This window comes from Neomonachus schauinslandi, chromosome 1, assembly GCF_002201575.2.
Source record: "Neomonachus schauinslandi chromosome 1, ASM220157v2, whole genome shotgun sequence".
Taxonomy (NCBI): Eukaryota; Metazoa; Chordata; class Mammalia; order Carnivora; family Phocidae; genus Neomonachus; species Neomonachus schauinslandi.
In genome coordinates this window covers 149,529,124-149,544,663 of record NC_058403.1, presented here as the reverse complement: position 1 = coordinate 149,544,663, position 15,540 = coordinate 149,529,124, and the positions used below count along the sequence as shown (strand labels likewise).

General features: G+C 37.9%; 1 protein-coding gene across 3 annotated transcripts in view; it reads right to left on the bottom strand.

Annotated features, from left to right (window-relative positions):
- LRRFIP2 (LRR binding FLII interacting protein 2) overlaps window positions 1-15,540 on the bottom strand; it is a 107,372-nt gene that overhangs the window by 17,618 nt on the left and 74,214 nt on the right. For 2 of the 3 annotated variants that reach the window (XM_021677567.1, XM_021677568.1), the window contains 2 exons: window positions 11,596-11,766; window positions 2,876-2,968 (listed from right to left, as the gene is read on the bottom strand). In XM_021677567.1, the coding sequence (XP_021533242.1) occupies window positions 2,876-2,968; window positions 11,596-11,766 (264 nt within the window). Of the gene's footprint in view, window positions 1-525; window positions 619-2,875; window positions 2,969-11,595; window positions 11,767-15,540 lie in introns of all 3 variants that reach the window. The other variant, XM_021677566.1, reaches the window with a different exon arrangement.

The following is a 15,540-nucleotide window of genomic DNA, read 5'->3' as shown; positions in this document are numbered from 1 at the left end:
TTGGGGAGTCATGGGGTTATAATTAGAGATGACGTCATGGTTTGGCAACTGGCAAATCTTACATTCCTATCCACGTCCGTAACTAAATTGATGTTAATCTCTTCCTATTTTATTCACCAAGGATTTATGGGATGCTAATTACTTGTCCTCCACCCCCCACTCACTGTTCTCTTGCTTCTCATCCAAAATTCTTGCAATGTAAGGTTATCAAGTTACCCACAGAGTTTGAATTAAATGCCTGTGGCTGCTTCTGGATGAGAATCCTGGGGAAATAAACTTCCCTAGAAAGTTCCTACTTTGTAGGTTTCACAAAGCCCAGAGTCCTGCTAGCAAGAAGAGTTCTTTCCAGGCACAGTATCAAGTTTTCCCCTGGAAGTTTTTTTCTGTCTTCTCCTTATTCCCATTTCAGTGTATAAATGCTCAAAAATAACCAAAAGGACAGATTTTTAGGAATCTCTAAATTAGATTATATTGGTCTATTCCTCATCGATGAGCTTCAGACCAAAGCCCAATTTCATTTCATACCCTAATGTTTTTATCTTTCCAAAGAAGTGTCTCCTGGAGGTCAAACACCTCTTTTGTCACGGTGTCTATTTTCTGCTGCATTCGCTGATTCTCCTGCAGAGGAAGTGGGAAGAGAAGTAATAAAAGAGCAGAAAGAAAAAACGGAGGGGGTCAGAGGGAAGAAAAGAGAACAAAAAATAAAGCTGATAAAGAAACTTAACAAAGGGAGAAAGAAAGTCTGTGCTCAACAGGCAAAGAGTTGCTTGCTAAAGGGAAAGATGACATCCAGTGTCTTGGCGACAGGACTCCCACTGGCTTGCCACAAGGGAAGTGGGAAGAACAGCTCTGTGGCAGCAAGCCAGTTAGGGTTTGTGTGTACACGCAGCTCCATGTGTGTGCTCTTCCTCTGAGAACTACCTTTTTTCCAAACATGGAACAACTTACATTTCTAGAGAGGGAAATTCAGATTTGCTCATGAACACATGATCCTTATCACAGAGAACAAGCTGTAGTTTTAAACTTTATTTTCTTAAGCAGAACTAAAAAATACAAGACATATCTCAGCTTAATCATTTTGAATTTGTTAGCAGAACCTATGACAGCAAGAATATCATGAATTCGAAGGAACAGTCATATTTTTAGTTTAGTTTAGTCTAGTTTTTTAGAAAAACTAGAATTCAGTATGTAGCAATTCTTAAACAACGAGGCTCAATTTATACCCTTGAATATGTAACAGGTTTTCTTTTAAGAATTATTGGTAAATTACCATTTCCTACTTCCTACTTACACACTTCTTATCTACTTTACCATGAAAGACCAAAAAGCATTATTTTGTCATATTCAAGGTTTTTCAGTTATACATACGCATGGGTATGAACATCTAAGAGACATTAATTCTAAACATAAAAACTCCTAAAACTAAGGACTTTAAAGTTCGCACTGTAGCACCCTCCGCTTTTAAAGAAACCACAGTGACAAGTTATGGGAATCAAGCATTACAATTCCTCTTAAGCACAATCATCAAATTAAAAACTAAAACACTTAACCAATTCTAACTTAAACTACTGAATCTGAGAAGCAGCTGCCAAAGCAGCTTTATTATTCTTTTGAAATCAAAAGTGGGGAAAAGTATATATCTTAATTAGAAAAAGAAATAGCAAGTGGCTGGCATATAGACACAAAAAACAGAAAAAGACAAAAAAGGAGAGGAATTCTCATTATTTTTAAATACCAGGAGGATACAAAATTTAGATAATATGCTTCATGCCAAAAATGGAAAAACTAGGACAACTAACTTCACATGTAATCTGGTATTTTCCAAGGGTTATCTGTGTCTGCATTTAGCATTCACAAACTCAATCTACAGGCTACATTCAATTCAATCATTCTCAAGAATGAAGAAAAGTTAACACAAATCCACAAATAGAAAAGTAGTCATTTGTTTTCCTCTAGTAAATTTTTTTTTTAAGTCATTTACAGGGTAAGAGATTAAGTGCGGCAGGGAAGAGAGGAGAAGGGAGGGGAACAAAGTGGGGGCGGGGTGGGTCCTGAGCGACAGGAACGTGGATGAGTATGAGTGTGGTGCGTGTGGTGCGGGAGGCATCTCCCAGGGATCAGTAGGAACTGGCCTTCCTGAAATCTCTCCCCCGTCATCAACATTAAGTTAACATAAGACACTTTGATAACCACAGCATGCCAGTGGGCAGGATCCCTTCCTGGCATACTTATAAAACACGAGGAAAACCCTCCTCAAGAGGAAAAACCACATTTAAAGAAACACAGAGATGCTCACAAGGTAGCAGGAACAAAAGGACAATAAATGCTTTCAAAGATTTCTTGGTGGACCCCACTGCTTCACATTCCTAAGGATGCTGCCAACACGGGCACGCAGGGGTTCCTCCACCAGCACAACCTGCCAACCTCCAGCTTTTCGTATAGAAGCTGTCTTTCTTGCCTAGCTCTTTTCCTTTAGCTGCTTCAGAAATAGATCTACCTCAATGAAGAGCAAACGTCCTATTCCCCAAGAATGCTGTCCCAGCAGACAGCATTCACTACATTCCAAAGACTAATGGTACTCATAATTTTTCCTTTTGCCCATTTCCTAACATAACTTTAGGAAACAATGTGCTTAGGAATAAAAGATCATTACAAAAGCTTTTGCTATTACAAGGGGGAATGTTTATAAGGTTGGTAGCATTAACTTTTTAAGCCTGACTTTATGTTTCATGAGTGTGAAATTTTAGGGTACAGTCAAGATGAAGAGACAAGGAACTGTGGCATTTTAACTCCCTTCCCTCCCAACACACAACCCCCTTGTCCCATTCAATGCATTTTGTTCAAAATTAAGTATTTCCACAGTTCATGCACATACCTCAATGAGCTCATCTCTCTGTCGAAGGCCTTCTTTAAGTTCATCCATCTTATGCTGTAGCACACTACACATATGTTTCTGCCTTTCTAACTCCTGTTAATAAACAAATGATACAGCTTATACAGATAACAGCACACAACAAACTGGCACATCTACAGTATAATAATTCAGAGGCTAAGACTGACCTCCAGACACACACTTGGACTTTCCATGCATAATAACTTAGAAAAATTCTGTATTCTATGGAAAGGTTCAGAAAATTACATTTTTCATCTCCTAGGAGTATACAGCTAGAAAATCCAGACTAATCAATGGCAAAATTACTAAGAACAATGAGAAGACTTAATAAAGTAACAGGTTAGGGGCGCCTGGGTGGCTCAGTCATTAAGCGTCTGCCTTCGGCTCAGGTCACGATCCCAGGGTCGTGGGATCAAGCCCCACATCGGGCTCCCTGCTCCGCAGGAAGCCTGCTTCTCCCTCTCCCACTCCCCTTGCTTGTGTTCCCTCTCTCGCTATCTCTCTCTCTGTCAAATAAATAAAAATCTTTAAAAAAAATAAAAAAAAAAAAAATAAATAAATAAAGTAACAGGTTATAAAATTAACGTATAAAATCCAATAATCCTCATAAATATAACTAAAATCTAGAGAGAAAATATAATAAACACAGTATCAAAAAATAAAATTTTTAAAAACACATGTGTAAACTTAAAAGAAATATCCAAAATCAGTATGAGGAAAATCATATAAAATATTCCTGAGGGACAGAGAAGTAGGACCAAATAGAAAGGCACACTATCTTGGATAAAAAGACTTAGTATCATAAAAATGTCAGTTCTCCCCCAAATTAATCTATACATTTAATGCAGTCCAAATAAAAATACCATGAGGCTTTTTTCTCATCAGAGCTTGACGAATTGATTATAAAGTTTATTTGGAAGAAAAACATAAGAAAAAACAGCCAGAAAAAAAATACTGATAAAGAAGAAAGCTAGCTTCACTAGACATAAGGTCAATATAATTAAAGCAATGTTTGTAAAGGTTTTTGAATACAGATGAAAGGAACAGAAGAGAAAATCCAGAAATACACCCAGTTACATGTGCAAATGTACTAAGCAAAAACAAAACAAAAAGATCATCTCAAATCAATGAGAAAAGATAGAGTTTTATGTAAGTGAGGCTGGAATAACTGGATATCCAAATGGAAAAAGGAAATTGGAACCACACCTCACACTATACACCAGGACAAATTTCAAATGGATTGGAAGTGTATGGCAAAAAGAGAGAAAAAAAGAGAAAAGGAAAGAAGGATAGTTACTAGAGAAAAAAAATGAGTGAATTCCAAAGAGTAGGAAAAAAATGTTACTAAAAAATGACCTAAAAATCCACCAGCAAGAAAGGGAAATGGGTAATAAGTTAGACTACATAAAAACTTTTGAATGGCAAAAGGCACTCCAAGCAAAGTAAAAACACAAATGATAAACTACAAAAAAAAATTGCAACTTATATCAGAAACAAAGTTATCATCTCTCTATATAGAGCCTCTAAAAAGAAAAAAACAGTACTATATAGAAAAATAGTCTAAAGAAATGGACAGTTCACAGAAAAAGAAATCACTCTGAATATAAAAAGATGATCATACTAAGAGAACAATAAATTAAACTGTACGGTCTCACTTAAACACTAGTAGAAGTCTAAAAACTTGACAACGTATTCAGGAAAATACTATGGGGATGGAAACAGGCCCTCTCGTACATTCTGGTAGGAATCCAAAAGGGAAAACTGGCAGTATCCAGCAGAATGAGCATGCCTTTTGACCCAGTAAACCCACTCCGATGAATCCCCTGGCTATCCCGGCAAAAATGCAAAAAGACTTATGTAGTACATCATTTTTGCAGGACTATTTTTAACAGCAAAAGACTGTAAACAATTCAGATGTCCATCAACAGGGAGCTGGTGGAATAAACTATAGTACATGCACACCATGGAATCACTATGGAGTAATACCAAGGAATGAAGAAGACCCACAGTCATAAGGTGATAAAAAGAGCAAGGTGTGGAGCAGTATTTATAGTATGCTACCATTTTCTAAGAAAGCGGGGATAAAAAACATATATTTGTATATACTTTTTCAAATAGCAAAATATATCTATCTTCTTAAGTATGGAAGGATAAAGCATTTAATTAAAAAATCCCCTCAAGAAATAGGGATGAACAGAGATAGAAGATTGACTCTTTGTTGATTTCACTTCAGATACATGTAAATATGTTATGTAATTGTAAAACAAAATTAAATTCAAAAAGCAATTCCTGATGGAAGCAACCCAAGTGTCCACAGACAGATGAATGGATACACAAAATGTGGTACATACATACACTGGAATATTATTCAGGAAGGAAATTCTGACACATGCTACAATACAACATGGATAAGCCTTGAAAGCATTATATGAAGCCAGTCACAAAAAGTCAAATACTGCATGATTTCACTTTTATGAGATACCTAGAGGAGCCAAACTCAGAGAGAGAGAGAGAGAGAGAGAAAGTAGAATGGTGGTTGCCAGGAGCTGGGGGCGGGCCTGTTGTTTAAAGAGTACAGAGTTTCAGTTCTGCAAGAGGAAAAAGTTCCCATTGCACAACATTGTGAATATACTTGATACTACTGAACTGTCTGAACTGTAACACCTTAAAATGGTTAAGATGGTAAATTTTGTTATACTTTTTATCACAATTAAAAGTAAAAATAATCTAAAGATAAAAAATTTTAAAGTAATTCCTAAGTATTGAAAATAAAATGCAGTGAGCCTAAATTATACATCCAGTTAGCAGCATAAGCACAGAGAAACTATTTCGAGTAACTTTTAAAAAACAATGGTTGGACTATACATAGTATAGCAGCAAAATAACAGCCAGCCAGAACAAAACAAAAAACTTTCAACTATTTTCAGTAATTATATCACTTGTGGCGACACTGGTATTGCTATTCTGAGCACTGTGGGATAGAGCAAAGAGAACAGAATATAACATAATTACTATCATCCCCCAGTGACTTTGAGAACTGGCAGTGGGAAAACGGAGATACACATATGTAAAAGAGAGGGTAAGGAAAAATGCCAGAGTCCTGAACATGAACTAGAACTACTAGCATAAATTCATAATATATTTTGACTTTAAAAACAAAAAAGTACCCCACATAAATATTTCCCTGATATTCCACTAAAAAGGCCTTTATAAACAGTTATCTTCTTGGTGGCAAGAGCTCTCCAGCACCCACACCACCCCACTAAAAGAACCAAGGCTCCTTGGACAAACAGCTACAAGTCTGGAGCACGAAATACCAGATGAGCCTGGAACACTTTCTTGTGCTAGATAGAATTTATTTAAAAAAAAAAAAAAACAACTTAGACTCATGTCAAAATTACTTGGAAATCAACCTGGACATGTTCAGATTAGTTAAAGGTTGAACAATTTGAAAATCAAAAAGAATAAAAGCTACAATGAATTCAGATCATCAAACGCTTGTATTCTTGACTTAATGATATTTTAAAATATTTTTTAAGTTTTATCTGATAAAGGACTTGTACCTAGAATATATGAACTCTTACAACTCAATAATAATAATTAAAAAATCCAATTTAAAAATAGGCAAAAGAGGGGCACCTGGATGGCTCAGTCGGTTAAGTATCTGCCTTCAGCTCAGATCATGATCCCAGGGTCCTGAGATGGAGCCCCGCATCAGGCTCCTTGCTCAGCAGGGAGTCTGCTTCTCCCTCTCCCTCTGCCTCTCCCCCTGCTTGTGCTCTCTCTCTCTTTCTCTTTCTTCTCTTTCTCTCAAAAAAATAAAATCTTTAAAAAATAATAATAATAAATAAAAATAGGCAAAAGATCTGAATAGCTATTTCTCCAAGGAAGCATATGAAAATATACTCATAATTATTAGTCATCAGGAAAATGCAAATCAAAACCACAGCTGCTAGGAAGGCTGTAAAAAGAAAAAAAGTCAGACAATACTAAGTGTTGGTGAGACTGTGGTGAAATCAGAACTCACATACACCACTGGTGGGAACGTGAAATGGTGCGGCCACTGTGGAAAATGGTCTGGCATTCCTCAAATGGTTCAACATAGAGCTGCCATATGACCCAGCAACTAACTCCCTTCCCAGGTATACACTTAACAGAAAGGACAACATACGTCCACACACAGACTTGTACACAAATGTTTACAGCAGCATTATTCATCATAGCATGTGCATCAACACACAAATGAACAAACAAAATGTGGTATGCCCATGCAATGGGATAGTATGAGGCCATAAAAAGTAATGAAGTAGTCACCCACACTACAACACAGATGAATGTCAAAAATAGTTCAGCTAAATAAAGAAGCCAGTCTCAAAAGCCACCTTCATATTCTATGACTCTATTGACTACAAGTTTAGAATGGGGAAATCTATAGAGACAGAAAGCGGATGAGTTACTCAGGGCTGAGGTGGCAGGAGACAGAGCAATGACAGCTAAAGGGTACAGGGCTTCTTTCTGACATGACCACAGTCCTCTAAAACTAACTGGGACGGCTGCACATAATATGAATATACAAAAGCCCCGAATTGTACGCTTTTAAAAGGATGAATTAGATGGTATGTGAATTTTATCTCCAATCCATTTTAAAATAATACAAGAAATGTGAAACAGTAATGATAAAATTAGTATACCCCATTTTGCAACCCTTAATCCACTAACAGATCGAAGCATCTAGCAACAGCATTATAAAAAGAAAGAGCCATACATCAGGGCCTCCTGCCAGAAGATAACCCATGAAGCAGACTTGCCAAAAATGCCGCACCTGTATTTGGTTAAGCCTCTAAACCTGACTACCTGTTTACAGAAAATACAGAGGAAAAGGGAACACATTAAAGACACCGTAGGAATGAAACAGCAAAATCCCTAAGGCTGTCAGAAACTGTTAAGACAAGCAATCCTGTCTCTTCAACACACAAATTGCAAGGGAGGAAAAAAAAAAGAGATGAAAGGAAAGCTATAGAGACTTAAAGACATGACAACTAATTCCAACTTATGGAACTTATCTGGATCCTCAGGGTTTTGTTTTTTTTTATTTAAGTGTAAAAAAGAAAACCACTTAGGACATTTGAGACAATTAAAATTTTAACAATGGTTGGATACGTAGTATGAAGGAATTATTCTTAATTTTTTAGATGTGAATGGTCTTGTGGTTATAAAAAAAAGAGGGAATCCCTCTCGTTTAGAGAGTCATACCTAAACTCATATTAAAATATGAGATACTGGGGGCGCCTGGGTGGCTCAGTCGCTTGAGCAACTGCCTTCGGCTCGGGTCGTGATCTCAGGGTCCTGGGATCGGGCCCCGCGTCGGGCTCCCTGCTCCGCAGGAAGCCTGCTTCTCACTCTCCCACTCCCCTGCTTGTGTTCCCTCTCTCTCTGTCAAATAAATAAATAAATAAAATCTTTAAAAAAAAAAAAAAATGAGATACTGAGGGGCGCCTGGGTGGCTCAGTCGTTAAGCATCTGCCTTTGGCTCAGGTCATGATCCCAGAGTCCCAGGATCGAGCCCCACATCAGGCTCCCTGCTCAGCGGGGAGTCTGCTTCTCCCTCTCCCTCTGCTCCTTCCCGGCTCATGCTCGCTCTATCTCGCTCAGCCTCTCAAATAAATAAATAAAATCTTAAAAAAATATATGAGTTACTGAGGTCTTGTCTCAAAGAACAGGAGTGGGGGAAATACGACAAAATTGGCCATGGGTTGATGGTTGCTGGGGGTAGATGATGGGCTTTAGGAGGGTTCAGAATAGTCCGCTATTTTCTGTATTTTTAAAACCTCTAGGGGCACCTGGATGGCTCAGTCGGTTAAGCATCTGCCTTCAGCTCAGGTCATGATCCCAGAGACCTGGGATCGAGCCCCGTGTCAGGCTCTCTGCTCAATGGGGAGTCTGCTTCTCCCTCTCCCTCTGCTGCTGCTCCCCCTGCTTGTGTGCTCTCTCTCTGTCAAATAAATAAATAAAATCTTAAAAAAATAAATAAAAAATAAAAACTCTAATAAAATATTTTTTTTAAATGTTAAAACAACTTTAAACATAAAATGTTTAAAAACATTTTTTAAAAAAAAAGAAAGGAAAAGAATCCACTACTAAAATAAATAGCTATTAAGGAAATAATATACTTGAGACATTCCTAATCAGGCATTCTTCCCCAGAGTAGGTATAGAGACAATATTTAAGATACAGTTATTATAATCCCAGCAGGAAGCACTGAAGACATTTTGAAAAATTGTATTAATACCATTGTTGTTATAATTGAATGGTCCTTCTCTACCCTTTCCTTCTGAGCTATAATGAAACATACCTGAGTGCCTGACCTCTCTGTAGGTCTCTGAACGTGAACATTCTACTGCATGAGGCAATATCTATAGGGGCACTTGGGTGGCTCAGTCAGTTGAGTAGCCAACTCTTGACTTAGCTCAGGTCATCATCCCAGGGTCCCGAGATAGAGCCTCTTGCTTGTCCCTCTCCCTCCCCCTCTGTCCCTCCTCCTGCTTGGGATTTTTTTAATTTGAAAAGCACAGGTGGTTTTTTTTTTTTACATAAAAATTAAAAACCACAGCTCTATGTATACTAACACATCTCTAGATATTAGAAAAAGACAAAAGGAAAAAAATACTAAGTTGCCTAGTAAGTTAATAATAATAGAGGTTTGGGGGTTGTTTTTTTTTTTTTTTTTAATGCTCAAGGGCATTTGAGAAGATGGAATGATAACTCATTTTAGTACTGAACATTAAATACTTACCATGAGATTTTCTTCTAATCTACTAGAAACAAAGAGCCAGAAACAGCATGAAAAATCCATGGAAAGGCAAAAAAGGAGTCCAAGGGCTCTACATAAAATATGACAGTTCAGAATCTCAGAAATTGGCCCTTGAGAAACAGGAAGAATCAAAGAGGAAACCACCTATGCCACCAAATCATAGTCTTCAATGAGCCCTGTCATCCAGTATGAAAATATCTGGAGGTCTCTTTTTCACTTACATAGACACAAGTCTTCTTATCCTAATTTTTTTTTTAATAGACTTTATTTTTTAGAGCACTTTTAGGTTGGTGCAGTTGAGTGGAAAAGACAGAGTTCTCATATAGCCCTGCTCACACACAAAGAGCCTCTCCTACCTACTATCAACCTCCTGCACCAGAGTGGTACATTTGTTACAAGTGCTGAGCACACTGACACATCATTATCACCCAAAGTCCATAGTTTACATTAAGGCTCACTCTTGGTGTTATATATTCTATGGGTTTTGACAAAAATAATGTATCCACTAGTATAGTATCATACAGAATAGTATCATTGCCCCAAAAATCCTCTATATTTTGTCTAGTCATCCTTCCTTCCCCCAAGTCCTTGACAAACACTTCCGAACACATTTTAAACATGACCAAAACAGACTGGAATGAACATTTTCAGTCCTCAAGGAAAAAAATCCCCATTAGAGTGTATAGTATTAATACCAGTCCCTTTGAGGGCGCCTGGGTGGCTCAGTTGGTTAAGCAACTGCCTTCGGCTCAGGTCATGATCCTGGAGTCCCGGGATCGAGTCCCGCATCGGGCTCCCTGCTCGGCAGGGAGTCTGCTTCTCCCTCTGACCCTCCTCCCTCTCATGCTCTCTGTTTCTCATTCTCTCTCTCTCAAATAAAAAAAAAAAAAAAATACCAGTCCCTTTGAGATTATATTAAACAGCTTCTCTCCCTTCAGATTACTGATGTTTCTAACAATTCACTGTGAACATGTCCTAAATTGTTTTCTGGGCTTTTTATTTTTATTTTTGCAATGTAGTCACAACTCATTTTTTTGGCAGTAATAACCTTTTGTCCTCTGCTTGGACTGACATCAACACTTTAAAAAGTCCAAATCCAGTAAGAGAAGCCAATTTGCTTTCCGCAGTTGTCAAAGGGCAAATCTGAACCTTGGACAGTGGCTTTTATTTTCCATCTGCACATTTTAACAATATAACGTACAAACCTCTAAAGAAAACATCTGCTGACGTCTGACCCATGTCTCCATCCTGCTGTTTTTAAATAACTGGTTAAAAACTTCTCTCCAATCATTTAGAAAACAGATTATCTTAAAAAATGATAGAAAAGAAAAAATGAACTGTCTCACTGAAAGTCCTCAGAGCTTTGTGGCATTCTAGCCAGTTAAAACAAGAAGACATTAAGAGATAGAAAATAGGGGCGCCTGGGTGGCTCAGTTGGTTGGGTGACTGCCTTCGGCTCAGGTCATGATCCTGGAGTCCCGGGATCGAGTCCCGCATCGGGCTCCCTGCTCGGCAGGGAGTCTGCTTCTCCCTCTGACCCTCCTTCCTCTCATGCTCTCTGTCTCTCATTCTCTCTCAAATAAATAAATAAAATCTTTAAAAAAAAGAGAGAAATAGAAAATAAAGATAAAACTTGAGTTGTGTTCTATCTTCAGAAAATGAAGGTCATAAGATTTTCCTTAAGAAAATTAAATAGATTTTATAAAAATTTAAAAAAGAAAATATCTTAAGACCTGATATCTCATGTTTGTCAATTTCCTTGGACCAATCAGTTTTGACTGCAGCTTCAGACCCGGGTATGCTGCGCTGTTCCATCAAGCCCAGCACCTCCGAAATGGCAGGTTCTAATTTTCTGACCCAGAGAAAGGGATGACACAAGATGCACAATTACCTTTGATTTTTCTTCATTTTCTCTATAAAATTCTGCCATTTGTTCCTCCTGTTCTTCAATAACATCCTTGAGGGTGTCTACCTGGTAGATCAAATTGTTCTTCTCATTGTCTAACTGTGCGTTGGAAACCATGGCTTTCTTGTATTTTTCTTCCACTTCGGATAAAGACTCCTAGATGAAAGTCACAGCCATCAGCCTGATATCTAAAATACGTTCATTGCTTATATTCAATATAACAGGAAATACAGCACTGGCACAAACACATGAAGATGCATTTTTGCAAAATGCAAGCGGTTGAGGGAATTCCTGGTTTAGTAACATGCACATGAAATGGAAGGATGGTAATAAGCCAATTATGCCAGGATAAGAACTTTATATGCTCTCTGCTATACAAGAAACAAAATCAAGCAGCAATGTAGCCTCTGAAAGATAAAAAGGTATGCAGACCACATATATTTGTGAAGAGTCCTAAAATGAAGAAGCATCGATGTTTTCAGAAATGTTACTCTTGTTTTTAAACAACAAGCTGTTTGGTATTCAGAATGCAATGATAGAACAGAATACAGCCTCTCTTCACACAAGTAAACATAATACTCATTTGAATTTTGCTACTTTCCAGACATCTGTTTTCAGTACTTTCTTGTTCTGTATAATAATGCTAATGTAAAGGCATAAACATTTTTTTCTAGCAATTATTCAAGTTCTGGTCATTCTTTAATAAGTAAGCAATACAAAAATGATTAAAAAAAGAGTAACAACAGGGCGCCTGGGTGGCTCAGTTGGTTAAGCGACTGCCTTCGGCTCAGGCCATGATCCTGAAGTCCCGGGATCGAGTCCCGCATCGGGCTCCCCGCTCGGCGGGGGGTCTGCTTCTCCCTCTGACCCTCTTCCCTCTTGTGCTGTCTCTCATTCTCTCTCTCAAATAAATAAATAAATAAAATCTAAAAAAAAAAAAAAAGTAACAACAACAAAAAAAGAGCAAAAACAAAATGTCTGAAATTTTATATAATGCAAAGTTTTCTGCTTAAAACAGCTTACAAGTCTATTTTTTAACAACTATCTAATTTGGTAGATTATTACTACCTAGTAACAGTTTTTAAGGCTTTTAAAAAGAAAAAACATTTGGGTGGCTCAGTCGGTGAAGTGTCTGCCTTCAGCTCAGGTCGTGATCCAGGGTCCTGGGATCAAGCCCCACGTCGGGCTCCCTGCTCAGTGGGGAGCCTGCTTCTCCCTCTCCCTCTACCCCTACCTCCGGCTCGTGCTCTCTCTCTCGCTCGCTCACTCTCGCTCTAACTCAAATAAATAAAATCTTAAAAGAAGCATTTCACATAAAAAAAGTCATTACTTCTAGAAATAAATTTTAAAAATACTAATGTAAATGTTCAACAAACCAAGATCAAAGATACAGAACTGATAGTCCAGAACCGTTACATTTGTGATCAATTGACTTTTGTTGTTGTTGTTGTTAGTTGTTTATTTATCAAGACAAACTATTCCATAACCCAATATTCGTGTTTCATAGTTCAGGAACACAGGTCAGTGACAGACTTCAATGGAACTCAACCCAAAGAAATTCTTTACATTCCAGAATCACTCTGCACTCTGAAAGATACCAGCCTTCTTCATCTCCTCAAACTCTTTCATGGAATCATAATTTCTATAGAAATCTGCATATGCCTTCTTTCTTGGTTCGGCCACAGCAAACTTAGAGAAAGCTGCAACCCCCAGGGATACAGCGAACTCTCCAACAATATGAAATCACAGACGCTTGGCCAGAAGGCCTCGCATCTGAGGTTTCATCAAAGCACTGGAAGTCATGGTAGTTATTCTCCTCAACACCAACCTCAAACCTAACGTCCTCCCTAACTGATATAGAAATCTGATCAACTGACTTTTGACAAGGGTACCTAGACAACTCAATGGGAAAGGAATAGTTTTTCAACAAATGGTGTTGGAACAGCAGGATATCCACATGCAAAAGAATAAAGTTGGCTTCCTACATCACACCGTACACAAAAATTAACTCAAAATGGGTCAGAGACCTAAATGTAGGAGCTAAAATTATAAAATTCTTCAAAGAAAATATAGCACTAAATCTTCATGATCTTGGAGTAGACAGAGTAGGTTTCCTAGATACAATACCAAAAGCAGTATCAATGAAAGACTTCATCAAAATTAAAAACTTCTGTGGTACAAACAGTATCATCAAGAAAGTATTAAAAAAAAAAAAGACAATCCATACTATGGGAGAGATTATTTGTAAATCATGTATCGGATTAGGGACTTGTATCCAAAATATATAAAGAACTCCCACAACACCATAATGAAAAGACACAGAATTCAGTTTAAAAATGGGTGATGATCTGATTAGATATTTCTCCAAATAGGATATGCAAATGGCCAATAAATACATGAAGACAGGCTCAACATCATTAGTAATTAGGGAAATGCACATCAAAACCACAATGAGATACCACTTCAGACCTACTATGATGGCTATAATTAAAAAAAAAAAAAAACAGAAACAAGATTAACAAGTGTTGGTGAGGATGTGGAAAAACTAGAAGCCTCATACATTGCTAGGGAGAATGTAAAATAGTGCAGCTGCTTTGGAACAGTTTGACAATTCCTCAAAGTGTTAAATATATTGTTACCATATGACCCAGAGATTCTATTCCTAGGTATCTAGGAGAAATGAAAAGGTATGTCCATACAAAAACTTGTACACAAATGTTCATAGCAACATTACTCATAACAGCCAAAAACTGGAAACAGCCCAAACGTCCATCAACTGACACATAAACAAAAATGTGGTAAATCTATACACTGCAATATAAACCAGTCGTGATAGATGGATGGATGGATGGATAGATGGAAGGAAGGAAGGAAGGAAGGAAGGAAGGAAGGGAAGGAAAGGAAAGGAAAGGAAAGGAAAGGGGAGGAGAGGAAAGGAAAGAGGAGGAGAGGAAAGGAAAGGGGAGGAGAGGAGAGGAGAGGAAAGGAGAGGGGAGGGGAGGGGAGGGGAGGGGAGGAGAGGAGAGGGGAGGGGAGGGGAGGAGAGGAGAGGAGAGGAGAGGAGAGGAGAGGAGAGGAGAGGAGAGGAAAGGAAAGGAAAGGAAAGGGGAAAGGAAGGGAAAGGGAAGGGGAAAGGAAGGGAAAGGGAAGGGAAGGGGAAAGGGAAGGGAAGGGGAAAGGGAAGGGAAGGGAAGGGAAGAAAGAAGGAAAGAAAGTTAGTTACAACATGGATGAATCTTCAAAACATTATACTAACTGAGGTCAATCACAAAAGACTACATATTATATGATTCCATTTATATGAAATGTCCAGAATAGGCAAATCCACAGAGACAAAGTAGATTAGTGGTTACCCAGGGCTGGGTGTGTAAGAGGAAGAGGAAGGGTGAGGAATGACTGCTAATTGGCACAGGGTTTCTTTCTGGGGTAATGAAAGCATTCTAAAATAGGGTTGTGGTGATGGTTGTGCAACTCTGTGACTATGCTAAAACCCACTTGAACTGTGTACACTTTAAATGGGTAAACTTTACAGTGTGTGAAGTATATCTCAATAAGGATATACACACACAATAAGAATGCTTCATAAACCAGGGCTGTATTAACAGGCAGCATTTATACCAGGAATAAGAACAAATATAAAACAAATAAAAAAATATAAGCAAAGTCAATTGTATAATGGTTTAAATATAATGGGATCCTAATATAATACAGAATTTAGAATGATTCTGATCCATCTCAGGGGCTAACAGCATTAAAGAAAAGTCTTCCTCACAGCTCAGTCCCATAGAAAATGGAGCATAACTTCATGAACATCAGAATCGAAGACAGTTTAGCAAGAGATGCAAAAATACAGTAACAATAAATTTGACGTAACATTTATGGCATGTACTCTCCTTTAAACAGACCATGGAAGACGGTTTTAAATTTGTG